This window comes from Aquarana catesbeiana, linkage group LG01 (assembly GCF_042186555.1).
Source record: "Aquarana catesbeiana isolate 2022-GZ linkage group LG01, ASM4218655v1, whole genome shotgun sequence".
In the NCBI taxonomy this organism is placed as follows: domain Eukaryota; kingdom Metazoa; phylum Chordata; class Amphibia; order Anura; family Ranidae; genus Aquarana; species Aquarana catesbeiana.
In genome coordinates, this window is record NC_133324.1 from 88,229,489 (window position 1) to 88,254,246 (window position 24,758).

The 24,758-nt window shown below is 40.8% G+C and overlaps 1 protein-coding gene across 2 annotated transcripts in view; it reads left to right on the top strand.

Moving 5' to 3' along the window:
* The window catches only part of EGFLAM (EGF like, fibronectin type III and laminin G domains), a 297,792-nt gene that overhangs the window by 266,132 nt on the left and 6,902 nt on the right, over positions 1–24,758 (top strand). Inside the window, exons 19-23 of one of the 2 annotated variants that reach the window (XM_073621500.1) lie at positions 1,713–1,736; positions 14,891–14,969; positions 18,306–18,449; positions 20,182–20,265; positions 20,886–20,989. In XM_073621500.1, coding sequence (XP_073477601.1) covers positions 1,713–1,736; positions 14,891–14,969; positions 18,306–18,449; positions 20,182–20,265; positions 20,886–20,989 — 435 coding nt within the window. The remainder of the gene's footprint in view (positions 1–1,712; positions 1,737–14,890; positions 14,970–18,305; positions 18,450–20,181; positions 20,266–20,885; positions 20,990–24,758) is intronic. The other variant, XM_073621508.1, reaches the window with a different exon arrangement.

Genomic DNA, 24,758 nt, shown 5'->3' on the forward strand with positions numbered 1-24,758 from the left:
TGGGGCTGCGGATGTCAGCGGACATGTGTGTGCTGACACACGCCAGAATCTGATATGATCCGGGCCGCTAAAAATCAGATGGATGGCGATACATTTGCCATCCATCTGGCAGACTGGATAACATTCGGATGGAAACTGACATGTTGTCCGTTTCCATCCAACCCCCCCAAAGAGGAGAGCATACTGTGTCTGTGTCTGCTCTGCATAGCGGAACAGACACGGACCTGTCATCTGCCTGCTCAGTGGGGATCAGTGGACAGATTCCCCCCGCTGAGCAGGCAGATCTGCTTAGATGGATCCGCTTCATCTGAAAGGGGCCCTAGTGCTCATCACAGCACTGTGTTACAATAGGAAGAGTCCACCTAAAACTCATTTATGGGTTTGTACCATAGGTGTGCCCAGCCAATGGCATTAGAGTGTGCACCCCAAACACACATGCCTTTCTCTGCAGCCTCAGCTGCACTGGACAGTGAACGAATGGAAAGTGCTCTGCACCGAGCGGCTTCCTGTTCATTCACAAACGGAAACATAGTAAAGAGTTTACTATGCTTCCGTTATGAATGGACACAGTGAGTATGTTCACTGTGTTCATTTAGAAGGGGAAGGGGCCGGTAAATTACATATTTACTACCCCCTTCCCCTCATCTCCATTCTGAAACATTCCCTGCAGCATCTGGGAGGAGAGGAGGCAAGCCAGCAGCACTGTGGGGCGAGTGGGGGCAACACAGGGAAGGGGGGTAGCCAAGGCAGTAGGGGAAATCTGCACCGCACGTAGGCTTGATTAGGGTTTGCCCAGGCGCACGCCTACGGTTTGTACAGAATCTCACACTCTACGTAAGGGGTGTATTTATAAAATGTCTGTATAGCTGTTCGTTTCTGTGAAACTGTACAGTACATTCATTCTGTGCCAATGGGGGCCAAATTTTATGCTGCTAGGCTATTTCTCCAGAATTTGTGAATCAAGTAAATACCGCATTCTGGCCAATAGATGGCACTGATCATCATAGGAAATAAATACTTATCTAATATGATCATTAGTGCCATCTAGTGGCCAGAATTTTCACACATTCAAACTGGAGAGAAAATAGCCCAATTACATTACATTTTTCCCCGATTTGCACAGAACAAATGTACAATTTTGCAGGATGAACAGCTATGCAAATTTAGCAAAAATGCAAAAGTACACCCCCAAGATTATGTTTCTTTCATAGTCCCAGTCCTGCTCACCTCTTTCTTGAAGTCTCACCTCTCCTGATGCATTTCTCCTTAAAGTATATTATATTTTTTATTTACATTTTATGTTACAATAGTTACAAGTATGTCCCCCGTGTAGTGGGAATGATCTCTAGGTTGCTCTGCCATGGGCAGATACATGAAACAATTCATCTTTCAGGCATCAACCCACATAAGACTTTAAAACACTATATTAAACAAAGCAAAGAGCACTGTGCAAAGTACATTCATAGCAACCAAGCAGAAATCATCTCAACTGAAATCTGATTGGTTGTTGGGAGTTGCTGCACTTTAAACACTGCCCTTGCCCTGTTCGCTTATACAGCATCATTCTGATAAAGGATAAAGATATCTCAGGTTTTATAATTTTGATGAAGGTAGTTGAATCGATCGATATAAAACATGTTCAGTGACTGTAACTCAGGATCAGTTCTTATTTCTCTGTGTCAATTTTTGTTTTTTGTGCTGACTTGTTGCAGAATGTGGAAATTACTGCATTAATAGTAAGTACTGTTCTAGCCTCTGTTGTAGGTTGCAGAATATAGAATTAGCCCACTAAGGGAATTCCTAAGGCTTCGTTTACACTTGTGCCGGGGGAAATGCAGTAAAAACTGGCAGTTGGGCTGTGGTTTTTACACCCCTCCCAACCACTCATCTTAAAGCAGTATTAAACCCAAAAGCAATCATTTATTATATTGCAGCTTACCAGTTCTTAGATGTGATGACTGCATTAGTTTCCTTTTTTAGGCTTTCTTTCTTTTATTACCACCTCACGATCCAGCCAGTAAGTCTGTTGATTTCCAAAAGAACAAGCCCTTCAGAAGATATAGCAGTTACAGGGATAAAAATCCAAAATAGTCAATGTGCAGCACTTGATAAAAGTGACAAATGAAATGTATACAACAATAAATTACATAAAATAAAACAATCCAGGTCATAGTGAAAAAAATTATATGCAACTATGAAAAAAGTTTTGGATATGTGAGAAGTCCATTCAGTGTAAAATCTATAGATGTACTATTCGTTCACCAGAGATATTAGAATATCAAGCAGACAATGGTATCCACCAGATAGCACCAAGAATCATGATGAATATCTACGCAAGTCAATCTCCACCCAAAATCTGCACTCACTACAAATGAGACATAAACAAGCATTAATGAGTAATCCTTAGCCAATCTCTTAAAAATAGGCTAAACACACTTACAATGGTGGCCGCCGCTCCAAGCCTGTGGACGCGGAGATGTGACGTCAACATGTAGGCTCCTTCCAACGCGTTTCGTGCACACACACCTTATCAAGGGATACGCCTTCAGCTGACGTGAGTAACTCATCCCCTTAAATAGCCAGCTCTTGCGGCGGAAATGTAAAAAAAACAGAAACCGGAAATGATCAAGCAGCCATATTGGTAAAGGGCCGCATGACCGGATGTGCCAATATCGGCATTTTGAAAAGGGTCCAATGTACTAGTACCTAGAGCTCGGGTGAAAAAGAATTGAATTACAACCTGGAGCCCGGAAATAGCGGGACCACCATATTACTGTAGAGCACAAGTGCTGGAAGTTAAAGAGGAACTGCAGTCTGCTCACATAATCTGGTATAAAAACATCTTTGCCATTCTGAAGCTTCACTCCAACCACTTTGCATATTATTTTATATAGAATGTGATTGTGTACTTGACAAATATGCTGCAGAAATCTTCCTCAAACGAGTCTGGCTGTAGCCATTTTAACTGTGGGCAGCTAAAGCTGTCGCCTGTTCACTTTCGGGATTTACACAAAGGCACACCTCCAGCTCTGCAGCCCTCATTGGCCCACTTATGACTCACCCCCCTCCCTTCCTGGCAAACTCTCACAAGAGTGAGAGAGAGAGCTGTGCATGATGTCATAAGCCTAGGCTAATGACCAGACAAGAATCAGGAAGTGAGCTGTATAAGGCATTTACTGGCAGAAAAAAAAAAAATGTTTTACTATCCAAAGTTAAAACAACAAGGGCAGAGGATTTAATAGATGGAAAGATGAAAAAATGACTGAAGTTCCGCTTTAATGAAAAACACAAGTGCCAGTGTTCAGAGTAGCGAATCCACTGCTACCAGGTTCGCTAATCTGACAGAACACCTGCAGTCAGAAGAAGGCAGCAGTGGACAGCTTACTACACCCAGCTACGTCTTGAATTTCAAAGTCATTTTAGCAATAAAGTGAGCATATTATAGATAAATATGGTATGTTGACATCTGTGATGGTGTTTTAATGTTACATTTTAAAAGAAGCTGGACACTAGCAGTAGGAAGGTGGCGGAGGCCATGTTGGTACACCCTGCACTGCTCAGTGCAAAACCTTTAGCCTTTCCAAATTAAACATCCAAACAGCATCACAGATGTCAATATACTATATTTATATACTCTGACTATTACTAAAATTACTCTGGAATTCAGGACGTATCTGGGTGTAGTAAGATGTCCGCTGCCTTCTTCTGACTGCAGGTGTTCTGTCAGATTAGAAAACCAGGTAGCGGTGGAAGGCATGCGCAGCTGACGGAATGTCACTTCCGTTACATTATCTGACGGGTTCGCTTATCTGATAGAACACCGGAAAAAGAAATGGGGCATAAACAAACTTGTAGATTTGGGATCCATAGTATATAATTGTATTCTAGAGTAGCTATTGGGAATTGGAATAACCAATAGAACTAACCATTTATAGTGGATATACAATAAGTGAAATTGTTCATTTTATTAAAAAATGCAAAATTCAATAAAGAATATCAGAATGTAATAAATACAAATAAGTACTAAATAATGAATACAAATGAAGATGAAACCGTACAAAGGAAAAATACTGTGTATATATATATATATATATATATATATATATATATATATATATATATATATATATATATATATACAGTATCTCACAAAAGTGAGTACACCCCTCACATTTTTGTAAATATTTTATTCTATCTTTTCATGTGACAACACTGAAGAAATGACACTTTGCTTCAATGTAAAGTAGTGAGTGTACAGCTTGTATAACAGTGTACATTTGCTGTCCCCTCAAAATAACTCAACACACAGCCATTAATGTCTAAACCGCTGACAATAATAGTGAGTACACCCCTAAGTAAAAAATGTCCAAACTGGGCCCAATTAGCCATTTTCCCTCCTCGATGTCATGTGACTCGTTAGTGTTACAAGGTCTCAGGTGTGAATGGGGAGCAGGTGTATTAAATTTGGTGTTATCGCTCTCACTCTCTCAACCTGTTTACTGGAAGTTCAACATGGCACCTCATGGCAAAGAGCTCTCTGAGGATCTGAAAAAAAGAATTGTTGCTCTACATAAAGATGGCCTAGGCTATAAGAAGATTGCCAGGACCCTGAAACTGAGCTGCAGCACGGTGGCCAAGACCATACAGCGGTTTAACAGGACAGGTTCCACTCAGAACAGGCCTCGCCATGGTCGACCAAAGCTGAGTGCACGTGCTCAGCGTCATTTCTAGAGGTTGTCTTTGGGAAATAGACGTATAAGTGCTGCCAGCATTGCTGCAGAGGTTGAAGGGGTGGGGAGTCAGCCTGTCAGTGCTCAGACCATACGCTGCAAACAGTTTGCTGAAGACAAGCAGACTAAGAACATGAATTACTGAAACCATGTCCTTTGGTCTGATGAAACCAAGATTAACGTATTTGGTTCAGATGGTGTCAAGCGTGTGTGGCGTCAACCAGGTGAGGAGTACAAAGACAAGTGTGTTTTGCCTACAGTCAGGCATGGTGGTGGGAGTGTCATGGTCTGGGGCTGCATGAGTGCTGCCGGCCAGGGCTTTTTTTCTCAGAAAATAGGTGCAGGAACTCAACCATGACCCCCAAAACCCCCTTGACCCCCCCACACACCCTCCAAACAGCATCAAATACTGGGTGTGGTCATATTTCACTAACAGTGGGAGGGACTTAAAGGGGCATTAAATACCAGGAGTACATTATGTGCAGAGTTCATGGGTGCGCTACGTGTAGAGTTCAGGGTTGCGCTACACACAGGAGTGCAGAGTTCCGCCTTCTTCCATAGCTGTTTACCTCTGCATCCCCATCCACATCTCACTTTCACCCCTCTTCCCAGCTGGCTTTTGGACCTCCCCGCACACTGTAAATGGCTCCGCCTCTCTCACTTGCAGGGAGATCATCCAGTGGAGGTGTCAGCATCTGCACTGCACCCCAGGCACCCACATCTCCCTTGCCCCCATCCTGCACTCAGTGGGAGCCACTAAGGAGACCAGATTTGTGGGGACTTCTGAGAGACAAGCTGTCACTTGTAAACATAGAAGTCAGACTTCTATGTTTACAAGTGATAGTGCTGAGCAGGGCCTGAGCCAGAGGTGGTGGAACTGAGTTCCACCAAGTTCCAACTGAAAAAAAGCCCTGCTGCCGGAACTGGGGAGCTACAGTTCATTGAGGGAACCATGAATACCAACATGTATTGTGACATACTGAAGCCAAGCATGATCCCCTCCCTTCAGAAACTGGGCCGCAGGGCAGTATTCCAGCATGATAACGACCCCAAACACACCTCCAAGACGACCACTGCCTTGCTAAAGAAGCTGAGGGTAAAGGTGACGGACTGGCCAAGCATATCTCCAGACCCAAACCCTATTGAGCATCTGTGAGGCATCCTCAAATGAAAGGTGAAGGAGCGCAAGGTCTCTAACATCCACCAGCTCCGTGATGTCGTCATGGAGGAGTGGAAGAGGACTCCAATGGCAACCTGTGAAGCTCTGGTGAACTCCATGCCCAAGAGGGTTAAGGCAGTGCTGGAAGATAATGGTGCCCACACAAAATATTGACACTTTAGGCCCAATTTGGACATTAATGGCTGTGTGTTGAGTTATTTTGAGGGGACAGCAAATTTACACTGTTATACAAGCTGTACACTTACTACCTTACATTGTACCAAAGTGTAATTTCTTAAGTTTTGCCACATGAAAAGATAGAATAAAATCTTTTCAAAAATGTGAGGGGTGCACTCACTTTTGTGAGATACTGTATATATACATTATATATATATATATATATATATATATATATATATATTTATTTATTTATTTATTTATTTTTTTTAACTAAATATACATAAAAAATAATTAAAATAAACATAAACCCACAATTAACTATCATCAATTAAACAATTTATATCCAGGTCCACACTAAGCCCTAGAGGAACAAGGGTGTCAATTTCATAAATCCACCGGGTTTCCAATTTAGACACCTCCCTTTTACAATTGCAACCTCTCCAATGTCGATTGACTACATCAATACCTACAAATTTCAACAAACTGGCATCTCTATGATGTTACTTTCTGAAATGGGCTGAGAGATTATGTTCCTTGAAACCCCTCTTAATATTATATACATGCTATTGTAGGCGGCCCCTCATCACCTGGTGGTTCTTCCAATGTATTATTATTGACAGGGACATTCTAATAGATATACTACAGATGTAGTGTTACAAGTTATAAAGGAGTAAATGTCATAGTCCTTCCCTGTGGATATCGGTAGTGAAATTGCCATTTCTTTTTTCTCAGACCATTTTCCCTACAGGCAACACATTAATTACATGGAAAAAAAGCCTTTTAAATCATTAAACAAAGTTGTTCCAACTGGGGGGTCAAATACATAAGGTTCCAATTTATCATGCAAATTTGGTGCTCTCCTGATCACTACCTTAGGTTGCTCTGGGAGTACTGAGCCTAAAATAGGTTATTTTTTTAGAATTCCTCAGTGTTTTTTTTATCAATCTTTTGACCTGAGAGTGTTGGATGGAGAAGTTTGTGATGAAGAGACAACTTATGGAAAATGCATCAATAGTTTTAATGGTCAGTAAAGACTCTTGTTCAACATTATCCACTTGATGAATAGTGTTATTATTATATATACAGTATTTATATAGCGTTGTTCAATAGAAACAACATCATATCCCTTTTCCACACATCTCTCCCGTAATAAACCAGCTTGCGTATAATATTCATTTAGATTTCAGCAATTACATCTTATTTTTGTAAATCCCCTTGGGAATATTCCTCAACCACTTGGAGTGATGACAGCTATTAAATAGGATATAACCATTTTTGTCAGTGGGTTTGAAAAAGGTTTGAGTAGTGATACCAGTATTCATTAGGATTAGATCCAAAAAGTTGATTTCCACCTGACTTAAACTATGGGGCAATTTTATATTAAGGGAATTATTATTTAGAGTACCTATAAAGTTCTCCAATGTAATTATATCAACCTGACAAAAAAAAAATATCGTCAATGTAACGATGGTAGAAAGAAAGTACCGGCCAATCCCTCGCCTAAATCATGTCCTCTTTCCATCTGGCCATAAATAGATTAGCCAGACTGGTGGCAAATTTAGCCCCCATTGCTACCCCCTTAGTCTGTAAATCGATAGGTTTCATTTGTTTAAAACCTTTATCCCAAAAGGAAAAAAGCTGTTACTGCAACTGCTTAAAAAGTGGAACTTCAATTTGTTAGTGTATGTAAATCTGCTAGTACATCTAACACCCCCCTCCCCCAGGTTAACAATTCTGCTCTGCAAAGATGCCCCCATGTGCTCCTTCATCCAGAGTTGTGTCTCACTAATACAGAAGGTTTGTTACTGGCCAGGCCAGATCACCAGGTGAAAACAGAGGGGGAAATCCTAAAAAAGTAAACTATTGCAGCCACCACATCTAATGATTGGTGAGCTGCAATATATTTTTGGTTTTGTGTTTAATACCGCTTTAACCTAACATGGTAGCCGCAATGTGGTACACATCTTATGGCAAAAATTATACCCCATGTGGCATTCATTGGGCAGTACCCCATTAAAGTTAACTGGGCCACACTACAACTGAGTGTTGTGTCGCAGTGCTGCGGTCCTTCAATTGTCAAGACAGGCGGTGAAGTGATGATGCATCACCCACCCCACACACACACCCCCTCCTGTCTACTGCCCACCATGGGTTACTTTTCAGAGGGGCTTTGAACACCACTGCAAGTGTAAACGAGCCGTAATAGATTCAGGGAAGGTACTGATCGAATGTTGGCCACGCACATCAATTTGGTACCATACTTTTCCATTGGAGCTTTGATCACATTTGGATATCATTTGATGGTGCCGTACTTGTGTGCCCTATGACTTATTAAAATGTTAGCTTGATAAATTACTGTGCATGCCTTAAAGTAAAAGAATCAATAAAGGGTCATTGGATTGTACCACACACACACATTGCATACATCATAAATTAAATAGATCTCCCATGATTTTAAATCATTACTGATCGGCAGAATCTAAAAAAAAAAAAAAAAAAATCAATAAAAAAATGGCCAGCACATGGAATGATTTTTCATAGATAATATTGTTAAGATGAAATACAGGATTCTTCAATGACAGGATTGAAACATGTTGGCTTCTTGGAAGGGGAAGTGTCTGAAGAAGGAACCGCAGTTCTTGGTCATACCACTAGTTGGCAGTTTTCTTTTAAAGGAAATCTAATCTCAACAAAAATGTATACTGTTACTCCTAAGCCACATCCATATATAAACTTTTGAACTAAAAAGAGGGAGACCCACTAAGTTGGACTTTGAAGGCAGATTGGACCAACAATATTGGTTAAAAATGACATCTGTTATTTATACATAGAAAATAAAAAATACATACATATACAGAGTCTACTTAAAAGACATATATACACAATTGGCTGAAAATGGCCAGTATATACAGTTGACCACAAAAGGGGCCAAATATACCCAGATTGTGGTTAACAGTGCATCGACAAATGTGTGAGCACCTGTGTGTCTACGCGTTTTGCTGGTCCTCAGGACACACATAAGGGGATTATAAAAACAGGTCTCACTGGCCTAGGTGTGTGCGCGCCTGAGGCGCGTGGGCACCAGAGCAGTAAAAGTAGCCGAGCAGTTGGTGTCCCAAGTCATCTAATCCAATCAGAGATTTGCAATAAGGGCAAAAGGGAAGAACCCCACGTGTTGAGAACTGCATAAAGGAAAATGTCAACAGACTCTCTACACAAACAACAGCAGCCAGATCATAGTGGGAAGGTATCCATTGCATAACTAACTCAGGAATTAGATATAAAGTGAATTCCCAGCAGTTACACCACACACATCCCCAGGAGAGCCAGAGCCGACTCCTGCAGCCATATGGTGACCCAGGGAACTGTCATGATGTGGGACAGAAGGCTTGTGCCTTATATGCCCCCTCCGCCTGCTCCGGTGCCCGCCCAGAGAGATTTTCTATGTTTTCTACGTTTTTGGTCGATTGTGTATATATGCTTTTTAACTAGACTCTGTATATGTATGTACAGTGTTTTTCAGTGCAGACATTTAATCTCAAAAACAAAAGTTTAATATATTGCAGCTCACCAGTCCTTAGATGTGGTGGCTACATTTGTTTTCTTTTTTCAGGTTAAGAACATTTTCAGCAAGTATAGAAAACACCTATGCACAAGAAGTAGAAGTAAACAGGATCACTTATCCAGCGCTCAAGATAAAAAAAAATATATAGGCCTAAGCAGCTGCTATAATCAGATATTTAAAAGAAGGCAAAAAAGTTCCCAGAAAATAGGTCTTTTCCAGCTTAAGCAGCGCTCAAAAAAACACATATAAATTAAAAATGAAAATCAATGGAAATGCATGTGAGAAAATGGCACTTTTAAAATTATAAAAATTGTGTTGGGTAATTTTTCATATAAATAAGACACATATATAAATCACTGAAGCGATGTTCCACCGTCAACACAACATGTGATTCCACTCCCTATAGGAATTTCACTCACCGGACTCCTAATAATCAATCGCCTTAGTGAATAAATCCAGCTTTAATCTCAGCAACTAAAGGACATCAGCTGTTGAATTCAATAATGATCAACCCGACAGATGAATGGCGTCCTGATCCTGAACAATTCCAGACTGTAAACGCCCACAATCCTCTTATTCCACTCAAGCATATAGAAGGAAAGGAATCCTCATGGTGTGAAACTGCAAACTTTTATTGTCCCAAAAAACACCCGACCCTTAAGCTTTTGCACTTACACAAAATTATATTTAAAACAGCATTCAGGTAGATGATACACTACTGGTGATATCAGTTCCGATAATCTCATCACCTCAAAGAAGAGCAGGTCGTTCGTGGTGGTTGCCGGGAGAAACTTGGAGCGATTCCCCAATGCACCAAGCCGTGTGGTCTCCCCTAGATGCGTTTCAACATTCTGTCTTTGTCAATAGTTGCCTATTGACAAAGACAGAATGTTGAAATGCGTCTAGAGGAGACCACACCCTAGACGCGGAACTGCTATCACCATTAGTGTATCATTTACTTGAATGGTGTTTTAAAAATAATTTTGTGTAAGTGCAAAAGCTTAAGGGTCGGGTGTTTTTTGGGACAATAAAAGTTTGCAGTTTCACACTATGAGGATTCCATTCCTTCTATATGCTTGAGTGGAATAAGAGGATTGCGGGTGTGTTCAGTCTGGTATTGTTCAGGATCAGGACGCCATTCATCCGTCGGGTTGATTGTTACTGAAATCTCACGCTGATGTCCTCTAGTTGCTGAGATTAAAGCTGGATTTATTAACTAAGGTGATTGATTATAGTCGGGTGAGTGCAATTCCTATAGGGAGTGGAATCACATGGTGTGGTGACGGTGGAATATCTCTTCAGTGATATGAAATGTCTTATTTATATGAGAAATTACCCAACACCCGGACTGTCACAATTTTTATCATTTTAAAAGTGCTATTTTCTCACATGCATTTCCATAGATTTTTATTTTTAATTATTATATGTGTTTATTTGAGCGCTGCTTAAGCTGGAAAGGACCTATTTTTTTGGAACTTGTTTGCCTTCTTTTAAATATAGAAAACACCTGCTGATCTTGCCAGAAATGCAATGTCCTTGTCACCTTCCATGAGCTGAACCAAAATCACAAAAATGTTGTCTCCATCTTCTTTAAACTGCTAATCCCCATCCCCCCAGTGTAATAGAGATGAGGATTGGAGGAGGGGTAAATGGTTTAACTCAAGAGTGACTATGGCTCGCTCAATAGATACAGTGCAGTGACAATCATATAATTACAAATAGTGTGATTATATATAAATAGTGGGATATAAATGTATCCAGTACCTTAATTCCACTTAATTTCCCTCCCTATGTACAGTATCTGCATAGACAGTGGATGAACGGCACAATTGAAGTCTATACGGTGGCAATGTGCCCTCCTTCCACTGTCTATTCAAATATATGACGTCCGTTTTTTTTGGTGGTCATTGTTTTTAATGTTTTGCATAGGAAGGGAAATTAGGTTGAATTAAGGAACTGGATACATTTATATCACACTATTTATAATTATATGAATGTCCTATTGACTTTTAAACTATTAAAATAAATGTTATTTTTAGTTATTAAGCCACAGTTGTCATTCATGTAACTGCTATTTACCCTCCTCAACTTGGGTAGAGGAACTATTTTCTATATAAAATAAGCCATAGCAATAGATTAAGAATAGTCAACCAGAAGAAAATATAGCCTAAAAAACCCTAATGCCGTGTACACACGACTGGACTTTTCATCGGACTCAACTCCAAAGGACTTTTCGACGGAGTTCCGACGAAACGGACTTGCCTACACACGATCACACCAAAGTCCGACTGATTCGAATGTGATGACGTACGACCGGACTAGAATAAGGAAGTTCATAGCCAGTATACAATAGCTGCCCTTGCGTCGTTTTTGGTCCTTCGGACTAGCATACAGACGAATGGAACAGGAACCAGATATAGCTTAGAACATTCAACCAGAGGAGAAAATAGCCTTAAAGTGGTTGTAAACCCTTACAGACCACTTTTTGGTACAGGTAAGCCTATAATAAGGCTTACCTGTAGCTACCCAGGATATCTCCTAAACCTGCACGGTTTAGGAGATATTCGCTGTATTTGCATGTGCCAACGTCATCGGCACATGCGCACGGAAGCAACGGCACGTACGTGGTGTTTGCTTCAGTGAGTGTGCTGTTACCGGCGGCTCTTGCACACATGCTTGGGAGTGACGTCATTGCAGCTCTGGCCAATCAGAGCGCCGGAGCTGCGATACCTGGTAACCCTCGGGAGTGATGTCGCCGGCCGGTGCTGTGTACGGGCACCCCAGCGAGGGCTTCAATCTCAGTTGAGTATTACATAATGAGCTAGTATGCTATGCATACTAGCTCATTATGCCTTTGTCTTGCAGGTGTTAGTTTTTTTTTCAAAGTGGGTTTACAACCACTTTAAACAATAGCCTAAGAACATTTGAGTAAAAATGCCCTAAAACAATAGCCTACAAACAATCAACCAGAAGGGAATACAGTCTAATACAATAGCCTAAAAACATTCAATCATAAAATAAAATTGCTTAAAGCATTAGCCTAAGAACATTCAATCACAGAAGAAAATCACCTAAAACAATAGCCTAAGAACATTCAACCAGAAGAGAAAATAGCCTAAATATTAGTTTAATTACATTTGACCAAAAATAGCCAAAAACAATAGCCTACAAACATTGAATCAGAAGGGAATACAGTCTAAAACAATAGCCTAAAAACATTCAACCAGAAGAGAAAATTGCCTAGAGCAATAGCCTAAGAACACTTAACCAGAAGAGAATAGCTATGTATTTTCTTTTTTATAAATAGACCCCATAAGTGTCTGGTTTAGTATGAGAAAAAGGGGACATCTTTTTTTTTGATTGGATGGTAAGGGCAACTGGAACAGTTCTCCCTTCAGACACTTCAAACTATGATGTAAGGTGCTCCAGCCATCGACATGAATATTCATAATAATATAATATTGTGTTTTTGTAGTTTTGGATAGAGTGGGAGGTGTTAAAACGTCTTCTAGATTGTATTGCTGTCTGTGTTTGCAAGCTGATTTCCCCTTACTTGTTGACACCATGACAAGAAATGAAGGGAACAGGGTTTCCAGGATGGGAATACACACACAGCAATAAAGTTCACAGAGGTGTCCTAACCCTTTCCTACTGTATTAAAATATTGTACAGTGCTTTTGTTCATTTGTACATATTGGAGATATTTCAGATAATGTGCTTGTAACAGTGAAAACACAGACTTCTAGGAGCTCCGTTCTCTCCTCTATCCAAAACAAACAAAAGAGATTTGGCTGACACACGGCGAGTTAAGAAAAGTAAAATAACAAGTTGATTTGAGTGAGACAATTCATAACTGCGTAAAACAATAAAAGGTTGTCTAAATGCCTATATTTATACCCAATGCAGTTAAAAGGAAGTGTAGTGTGGATTTTTATTTATTGTTTTATTATGGTCAGGACTAAAATTGCATTTTATATAAATACTTTTTTATTTTTTCCCAGGTAAATATGAAATTCTACAAATTCATGTTTTGTATTTCCATGTCAGGCAGCTGGTGGAGCTTGTGGTTCATTTCCACATGTTTTGTGGGCTTTCCTTAGTACATTTGTTGAGAAAAAAGTCTATTGCTTACAGTATATAGTAGCTCAAGCTGAAACTTACACAAATGAAGGAGTCAAAGTTATAACGCAGTACTCCTTTGTTCAGACAATTTTTACTTGGAGTGAGAGAGTCTGAAGACAAACACCTTCTGCTGTGCTCTCTCTTCTCTATACACATAGTGCTCTCTGACACCTGTGCCAGTGATTACCTTGTATTAAATCTGTAATTTTAAAATACATTTTTTTTTTACATAATAATAATAAAACTTTTTCTAACCATAGACAGAGGCACAATTAAAGTGTATTTAAAGCCAAAATGTTCTTTTCAGGTTAGTGTGGAGTAAGGAAGGGTTAAAATCCCTCACGTGTTATTTTTTGCTGACTGTATCCCTTTGGAGAGATCTACCTTCACTTCCTGTTCTGGTGAAGTAACAGGAAGTAAGAAGAAATCTCTACAATGTGAGAAGAAATCCCCTCTTAGACAGCTGCCACTGAAACAGGTGTCCCCATTGGAAGAATAAACCTTAACCTTTGTTTTGATGAGAACTGTAAACTTTTGAATTTCCAATTACTTTCTGTCTCATTATTAATGGTCACCAAGACAAATAGAGAAGGTAAATTACTTAGAGGGGACCCAAACAACAGCAAAAAATAAAAAAAATACACACAGAGGGGTTCTAATCTTTCCTTATCCTGTCCAAAACTAAAACAAAAAGATTTGGCTCTACAAACACTTAAAGCTGCAGTGTAGTCTGCAGATTGGCCAAAATCCATCTGCCTTGTTCAGTAGAAGTGTCTGGACCATAAGACTGGGTAGTTTGGCTAGTAAATCAATTTTCATTAATTTTTTTTGCCCAGAATGCAACTTCAAGGCTTCAAATCTAGTAGTTGCAGGAAAAGGCGCACTTTACAGCATTGTTGCAGCAAAGTGCTCTGCGTTATGGTGCCATTTATTTATACTGGGACCCCAATGCATTTTTCCTAAGATTCTGGGAGAATAAGAGCTCTCGATTTCACTCATTCCTAATTGGTTTTTATGGTGCGCAGATTTCATGAGTGACTTTTTATAGTATATGTATTGCACCATCACACACAAACACATATGAACTACAATGACTGCGGGCAGATATAATCTAAACATAATTGTTTTTCTTAGTTATTACAGAAGCCATTGAAATCCCGCAGTTTATTGGACGCAGTTATCTTATATATGACAACCGTGAGATTCTTAAAAGGTAAGTAAATGCTGCCGTGTGGCACATTGGTTTGCACATTGGCTTGGTGGTACTTGTGCCTTACGGTGTTGGGATCCTTGGTTTGGAATTCGGACATCACATTATCTGCATGGAGGTTGCATTCCTTCCCTGTGCTTGCCTGGGTTTCCTCTCAAATGCAAAAGGCATGCTAATAGGTTAATTGGTTTCTGTCTAATATGTATAAACCGGCTATGCGCTTGTGTTATCACATTCTACATGTCAGCCTCAAGCCTGAGCTATTGGGGAGGGTTGAAGAAAGACTTGACCACCTACCTTGTAAAAGATTCACGAAGAAATTTTTGCGGAAAAGGCTCTCAAGTGTATCAGACATGGCGCTGAGAGTCAGGTACAACTAAATGGATATATACACTATATTTCAAAAAGTATTGGGACTTCTGCCTTTACACTCACAGGAACTTTAATGGCATCCCAGTCTTAGTCGGTAGGGTTCAATATTGAGTTGGCCCACCCTTTGCAGCTATAACAGCTTCAACTCTTTTGGGAAGACTGTCCACAGTGTGTCTATGGGAATGTTTGACCATTCTTCCAGAAGCTCATTTGTAAGGTCAGGCACTGATGTGGACGAAAAGGCCTGGCTCGCAGTCTCTGTTCTAATTTATCCCAAACGTGTCCTATCGGGTTGAGGTTAAGACTCTGTGCAGGCTAGTCAAGTTCCTCCAACCCAAACTCACTTATCCACACTATATTGCAAAAAGTATTGGGTCACCCCTCCAAATCATTTGGTGGATGTGGGATTATGGTGTGGGGTTGTTTTTCAGGGGTTGGGCTTGGCCCCTTATTTCCAGTGAAGGGAACTCTTAGGCTGGGTTCACACTATTGCGAATTGGCAGGAGATTGACCGGCTCTCTATGGAGCCGGTTCACATATCTCCGATGCGGCTCCAGTGCAAATTTACACAGGAGCCCTGTGTTTTTTTTGGTCCATTTCTGGTCCGAATTGAGCCCAAAATTCGGGCTGAAATCGGACCTGAAATGGTGAACCAGGATCCCTGCTGTGAGCCGCATCAGCATTAGGTGTGAACCAAGCCTTAAGGCATCAGCATACCAAGACATTTTGGACAATTTCATGCTCCCAATTTTGTGGGAACAGTTTGTGAATGTCACTTTCCTGTTCCAACATGACTGCGTGCCAGTGCACAAAGCAAGGTCCATAAAGACATGTATGAGCGAGTTTGGGGTGGAGGAACTTGTCTGGCCTGCACAGAGTCCTGACCTCAACCCGACCTTCAGGATGAATTAGAGTGGAGACTGCGAGTCAGGCCTTCTCGTCTACATCAGTGCCTGAACTCACAAATGCGCTTCTGGAAGAATGGTCAAACATTTCCATAGACACACTCCTAAACCTTGTGGACAGCCTTCCCAGAAGAGTTGAAGCTGTTCTAGCTGCAAAGGGTGGGCCAACTCAATACTGAACCCTACGGACTAAGACTGGGATGCCAATAAAGTTCATGTGCGTGTAAAGGCAGGTGCCCCAATACTTTTTGGCAATATGGTGTATCTCATGGTGATACTTTCATGATGGTTTCATTATTATTATATTACAGTTTTCTGGACCTCAAATAAAGTCCAGATTGAAATGTAGGTTAATACGTCACAGTGTTGAAGCTAATTTATTCTCCATCTTTAATGATAAGCAAAATTAAAAGATATTACCCACTCTTAAGCTGCCCATAGTTGAATCGAAATTCAGCAAGTTCAGCAGGGACTGGATAAATTTCGATCTATCTATGGCTGTTTTAGCTCGACTGAAGTCTATCTGATGATTGATCTCTGTCAAACGGGGCTTTTGGAAAACATTGGTCGATCAGCAGCCACAACCATTCAGCTGCAGCCACAGTAGAGGAGTCCAGCTGTCAGAATACAATGGCACAGCAGGGAGGATTCCTCCATCCACGCATGTAGATCCTTCAATTTTTTTAATCAGCCCACTGACTGATTGAGAAAAAAAAAAAATATATATATATCTATATATATATATAGATATATATATATTTTTTTCCTTATTTTCTTTTTTGTGTGCACTTCAACAGTGGCTCAACATCATGATTTTACTGCAGTGACGATAGCAAAGGTGCCAACACACTGTCATTGTAGTCTGATTTGGTGTGACAATGCCAAAGCTGAATTGAGTAAGAGTTGCCACCCTCGGAAGGGATCCTTGCTGGTATGATTTAACTGAAAACAGGGCATACTGTATAGGAAAAATAGAATTATTTAACAATAGGAAGTGAGAGGAAATTTCTTCAATGTTAAGAAAATTATTACTTTAGACAGTTACCACTGGAACAAGTGTCCCCATTGGAAGGTTTTTTCCTCTCTTCTCGTTTCAGGGACATCTCAAAATATGGGATTTTTCTTCCTGGTGACAATGGACCCCAGGTCAAATGAGAGGGTTAACCTCCCCATCTGGGTCTCAGATGGTAATAAAAAAAACCCAACAGGTGTTCTAACCCTTCCCTACCCAATCGCAAAACTAAAAAAAAGTGGCTTGTTTACTTTAAAGCCTGGTTCACACCTTTGCAGGTTGCAGTTTGCATACTTCAGGTCCATTTTGCGTTTTTCAATAAAATCAATAAACATTTTTGAGCCATTGAAGTCTATGGAACCAAGAACCAGAAAAAAAGTCCCTGGCCCTTTCCATAAAACGCACAGATGTGAACGTGACCCATAGGAAACCGTGTTAAATGGACTGTAGTGTGTTTCTTTAAAACTTAAAACGCACTAAAAAACGCATAGCTATGAACCAGGCCTTAAGGCTCCTTCACATGAGCACCGAGACTGCCAGCATGCTATGTTTTTCTATGCGCCCAGAGCATTGTGGAGCTGTGTGCAGGCAATGGAGATGCAGAGGCTGTACTGACTCAGCTGCAAATCCAAGTTTGACAGGCATACAGAGAGGGGTGTGCAGCCCCAAATGCATGCTGTCTGCATTCAGGACTGAACACGTGTCCCTGCATGCAGCTCCACTGTGCTCGGGGGGGGGGGGGATGAAAAGACACAGTTCTTGCACGCTGCGGACTGCGGCACCCATTTTAATGAGCAGTAAAAGTTTTGACTACATGTGCAGCAACACATTTTTAAGTGTTTAGATTAAATTGAATAGGTCTGTATAAAGCTCCACTTAGTAATCTCCAACACCACTTGGGCTGGAGCTGAAGTGCGTTTATCAAGTTCCAAGAAAGTTTGCTGTTTTCTAAATGTGTTGTAAATGCTGGCCTTGTATGCACAAGCAAAAGCAAAGAAAAAACAAATCCATGTGTACTTGGCATGCAGTAAATGTAATTTATTTTTGCAGAGTTTCTGGATCTCGTACAAACATCTTTATGAGGTTTAAGACAACCGTGAAGGATGGACTGCTTATGTGGAGAGGGGACAGCCCTATGAGACCAAACAGTGACTTTATTTCACTGGGCCTTCAGGAGGGGAATCTCGTTTTTAGGTATTTGTGGTTATTCAGTTATTATTTAGGCCTTGAAGAGATAATGTATAAACTTAAAAGATTGGGACAAAGAGATATCACCAGAAGGGTAAATAAGAGGAGGGTAAACTACGGTGTAATTTAGCAAAAATATATATAAGGCTTTATTGATGAAACACAATTATCAGGCAATAAATTCAACAAGAGTGGCACAATGACCACCTCTAGTGAACCACGCTCCTACAATGTACCAATTTATTAGTTAAAAAAATAAATCACTATAGAAAATTGACAATATTGTCATTAAAAGGACACTAGGCTCAGGTGGCCCTCCCGCAAACTCCATTCCTGGGGTCCTATCTCCAGGTTGGGACTAATAGAATGGTGCTATGATTTTGAATAGTCCTACATGAGGCCACAGTCTCCTCTAAAATTATTCCCAACAGATTGTTATCTAAGATATCTAATGTCCTTCAGAGCAATTTTTAAATATTCATCAACAGTAGCTTATATTTGTTAGAGAAAACAAAGTTAAATGTGGACAGTCGTGTATATTGGTTCATTCCATTTGCTTATTTCCACCAAAAAATAGAGCTACAATTCAAAGCAAACAGTCAAGTAGCGGCAAATTGAGGCTGTGTATAATGCAAAGTCTCTTAAACTGCAAACAATATTTTAATTGCCAATTCCATTTTCTTACTTCCACTGAAAAGTTTGTTTTAATATTCAAAACAGACAGTCAGGTAGGTAGCAGGTTACAAATGCATACGATTAAGAAGTATACACTGGATCTCTCAATCAACAGGCAGTGTTCATCTACACAGCTATATTCATTAGTGCAGTGAGCAAAGAGAAGCCCATGAGAGTTTAGGTAATCAACACAGAGTTCAATTTGTCCATAAGTTATTACTATTAATATAGAAAGAGTTCACCCAGAACGGTGTTTAACCCTCCTTTTGCCATTAGTTATTGGCCACAATAATGTCTCACTGGGGATGTCTTCTAACAGTGGATCAAGGGAGGTATCTGTGTTGCCGTATAAATTACACCGTAGTTGACCCTCCTCTTATTTACCCTTCTGGTGACATCTCTTTGTCCCAATCTTTTAAGTTTATACAGTTGACTGTTGGTACTGGAGGAGGTATCCCATCTGAACGATGAACCGGTTATTGCTTAATTATAATAATTTTTGAGTGGTGAGGATTCATTGATTTTTTTAAACCGTCTTCACTTGAAGAGATAATGTCTACCTGGAAGTTCAATAGAAATTCCTTAGTCCTCAGGTGGCCAGGTCAGGCACAGACAGGTTCAGGTTCTGGACATGTAAATGGTTTACACCTGGCATGTTCATGATTTTGGATATGTAACAGGCTGATAAACAGGAAAAGCACAGACAATCTGAGTACAAACACAGTCAAATGTGTGATGTCACCAGGTAAATGGATGATGCCACTGTGCCTACTGGCAGAATCGGGAGCTCTAGATCCCATGAGAATACATGCCTGCAATGGGCTGGTCTATGTTCTTGTGGGATTTCCAGCACCCAGCTCTGCCAGGAGGTACATTGACATTACCCTTGCCTCTTGGAGAAGCCTTGTAAACTGGAGTTTCTCTTTATTCTTTGGGGGGGTTCGTTGCTGAGCAATGTTTCATAGAAGGTCTGCTTTAAGGCTAGGTTCAAACCAGACTGTGCTCTGTAAAGCAAACCCCCAGGTTTAGAAGAGTGTACTTTATTTTCTTTTCTTTCATGCAGTTATAACTTGGGCAGTGGAATGATCTCGATAATGGTGAACGGTACATTCAATGATGGACGGTGGCACCGGGTCAAGGCTGTACGGTGAGAACCATCTTAGTACTTTGTACCAACTTAGAACTATATAACTATTATAATTAATACAAATAGGGTGAATAGGGATATATAGCAATGCTGGGGAAAAAAATGTCCTATGGATGTAGGTTCTTAAAACTCCAGCCAGGAGGATAATATACAATTAACAAGGTGCCGCCTTACCTCTTTCCAAAATGTTCTTTTTTTTCTTTTATTCGTTTAATGGCGAATCAGGAAGTAAGTGTCTTATGCACCTGGCTGTGTGGTGTGGCAAGGGTATATAAATCACAAGACCGAACAGAATTACAAATCCTTTGGCAAGCAAAAAGGGAACATATATAATTTATTTTTCTATTTATTGAGTTGTTTGCTTGGAGTTCCTCTTTAAACCTTGGTACTATAGATTCCTGTATAGACAGTTTCAAGGCTGTATAATTGAATGGTCAGACTAAACTGCAGATCACTGGAGTCCAGACCAGATGTCTTGTGTGGTTCCACAGAAAGGAGTATTGACTGAGAGGTAAAAATGGGGTGAACAGCAAGGGGTGGAAGGCTAGATGCACCCTTCTATTATTGTGGAATAGAATAATGTTTCTGTTGTTTCATCATTAATAAATTTACTTTTCCAGAGATGGACAGTCAGGAAAGGTGACTGTGGATGACTATGGTGCCAGGACAGGAAAATCTCCAGGGTTAATGCGACAACTAAACATTAATGGAGACCTCTATGTTGGTGAGTGCTGAAAGGTTAGGGTTGGGTTGAGTATAGTATAGATAGACAGACAGACAGTGACCACACACGTAGACCGTGGCAAACGGATAGATGTCTGCAAAAAGAAGCCCTGCTCCATACCCCCTTGTTCCTTCTCCACCTCAGTCACTCCAGCAAACCAGGTGCTGACTTCAAGGTAGTACACCTCTGTCCCATCATCACTACCAGATATGTAGTTGCTCAATGATAATGTCGTACGAGGTAAAGTTTAATCAGCCAGCACAAACACACAGAGCGTCCCCATTTACGGGCTTCCCCACTATAACGTGTTTCACCCTCATGGGCCTAATCGTAGAGATATTCCAGACAGAGGCTACTTCAGGAGTCACAGGGGTTGCAATTGCGGCATATACATGAACCGATGCCCTCCATTTTTAACTGCAGCTGCTGACAGCCTAGCTCTTCTTCTCTCCCTCCCACTTGCATTTAGAGGCTGCAAGGCGAAAATGGAGGGAATCAGTAATGGTTCATGTATATGCTGCCCCTACTGTCTGGGTTAATCATCTCTGCTGGCCAGGCCCTCTGTGTGCTCCCCCTGGCCACCCCCCGCCGCAGCGCTGCTGGCTCCCCCCCTCTGCCTTCCTGATGGCTGCTGGGGGTGGAGGTGACAGGAGAGCAGGGGAAGAGGCCAGTAAATATGTAATTTACTAGCCCTTTTCTTTTCCCAAAGAACACAGTAAGTGAGCGGTACAGCTCACTCGCTGTGTTCATTTATAACTGAGGCATAGTAAACTGTGTTTCACCAAAGTCCCCTCAATAGGGCTGCTAAAAAAAAAATTTAAACAATAAAAAAATGACATTGTAAAAATAAAACAAAATACAATAGTAAAAAATAACACAATAACAAAAAATAAAAGCTACTGACACCACCCACTGCCCTACTGACCTCTTCCCACTTGCAGAACTACCAGGATTGCAAAGGTTGCACTTGTGAGCGGGCCCTGGTGTTCTGCCACCATAGGGGGGCCCCAATATGGCAGGAAGAGTCCCGCTGTGGGCTTTGCGAAAGAAGGAACACCTTAAAAATGAGTTACCGCCCACTAGATAGATGTAGAACAAGGGCATGAGGTGGAACAGTGGCAGGTAATGCTGTTTGAGGTGGACACTGTTTGCTACACTGAGATGATCCCCCTACGCCGGGTCCCCCTAAGCCAGCATCGTGATTTCCATCTGCTTCTGCTTTATACAGCCCTGCCTACCTGCATGTACACAGGGGTCCTTCTGTTTTTTTGTTTTTAACCACTTGACCACTGGGCACTTAAACCCCCTTAATTACTAGACCAATTTTCAGCTTTCAGTGCTCACATTTTGAATGACAATTACTCAGTCATGCAACACTGTACCTATATGACATTTTTGTCCTTTTTTTCACACAAATAGAGCTTTCTTTTGGTGGTATTTAATCACTGCTGGTTTCTTTATTTTTTGCGCTATATTAGAAAAAAACGGAAAATTCTGTAAAAAAAAATGCATTTTTCTTCGTTTCTGTTATAAAATTTTGCAAATTAGTAAATTTTCTTCATATATTTTGGGCAAAATTTATACCGCTACATATCTTTGGTAAAAAATAACCCAAATCGGTGTATATTATTTGGTCTTTGTGAAAGTTATAGAGTCCAAAAGCTATGGTGCCAATATCTGAAAATTGACACCTGAAGTACTGACGGCCTATCTAATTTCTTGAGACCCTAACATGCCAGAAAAGTACAAATACCCTCCAAATGACCCCTTTTTGGAAAGAAGACATTCCAAGGTGTTTAGAAAGATGTATGGTGAGTTTTTTTGAAATTGTCATTTTTTTTCCCACAATTCTTTGCAAAATCAAGATTTTTTTTTCTTTTTTTTTCCACAAAATTGTCATATTAGCAGGTTATTTCTCACACACAGCATATGCATACCACAAATTACACCCCAAAACACATTCTGCTATTACTCCTGAGTATGGCGATACCACATGTGTGAGACTTTTACACAGCGTGGCCACATACAGAGGCCCAACTTGCAGGGAGCACCTTCAGGCGTTCTGGAGCACCCAGGCCAATTCTGACATTTCTCTGTTGCATGTAAAAATCATCATTTATTTGCTAGAAAATTACATAGAACCCCAAAACATTATATATTTTTTTAGCAAAGACTCTAGAAAATACAATGGCGGTCGTTGCAACTTGTAATCTCGCACGGTATTAGCGCAGCAATTTTTCAAACGCGTTTTTTTTTTTTTTAAATGTTTTGTGCTTTAAAAAAAAAAAAAAAAACAAAACAGTAAAGTTAGCCCAATGTTTTTGCATAATGTGAAAGATGAAGTTATGCTGAGTAAATCGATACCCAACATGTCACCCTTCAAAATTGCACACGCTCGTGGAATGGCGCCAAACTTCGCTACTTAAAAATCCCCATAGGTGACGCTTTAAAATTTTTTACTGGTTACATGTTTTTAGTTACAGAGGAGGTCTAGGGCCAAAATTATTGCTCTCGCTTTACCGATTGCAGCGATACCTCACATGTGTGGTTTGAACTCCGTTTTCATATGTGGGCCTTACGTATGCGTTCGCTTCTGCATGCGAGCACACAGGGACAGGGGCGCTTTAAATTTTTTTTTTTTTATTTATTGTTCATTTTACTTTATTTATTTTAGTTTGATGTTTTTTTCCAAAAAATACATTTTTTGATCACTTTTATTCCTATTACAAGAAATGTAAACATTCCTTGTTATAGGAATATGGCATGACAAGTCCTCTTTACAGTGAGATATGGGGTCAATAAGACCCCACATCTCACCTCTAGGCTGGGAAGCCTGAAAGAAAAAAAAAAAAAAAGATCCTGGCTTCGACCTTAGCGGTGGGCCTCCCGTAAGAACGATCAAGCAGTGGAACAGCTGCTATGTTCATTCTTATGGTGTAGGGAATCGCCAGCTGAAACAGCAGATATCCCCGCACAAAGTCAAGGACGTCGTATGACGGTGGGCGGGAAGTGGTTAAAAAGCATTTTTTTTTTTTTTAACACCAAGTTGTCCATTTATACAATATTTCTAACACATAGCATGTACATACCAAAAATGACACCCCAAAATAGATTCTCCTACTCCTCCTGAGTATGGCGATACCACATGTGTGAGACTTCCACAGCCTGGCCACATACAGAGGCCAAGTACAGCCGAGTATGGCTGAGCATGGCAGAGCATGGCTGGGTATGGCTGAGTATGGCAGGGTATCGCCGAGTATGACTGGGTATGGCTGGGTATCACCGAGTATTGCAGAGTATGGCTGGGTATAGCAGAGTATTGCAGGAAATTGCAGAGTATTGTGGGGTAATTGCACAGTATTGCACAGTAGTGCAGGGTATTAGAATATGGCTGAGCATGGAGGGATGGCTGAGCATGGATGACTGGATGTGACTGCATTTGTCACAGAGCAGCGCTGTGGGCACTACACATGCAGCCCACAGCGCTGCTGCCATCCGATCTCTCCCCCTCTCCTCTCACACTGTTCCGATCGGTACACAGAGGGGAGAGAGGAACCGGCGTCATGAGATGATGCTGGTTTGTTTACATGTGATCGTCCGTCATTTGACCGAGCGATCACATGGTAAACAGCTGCGATCAGCGGGCGTTCACCGTGATCCGTGATGACCCGGCAGTCACGGATGTTCTCGGGTGCGCGCGAGAGCGGAATTCTGGGAGGACGTCACTGTACACCCTCCCGGGGTTAAGCAACTGCCCTGTAGCCGTCAG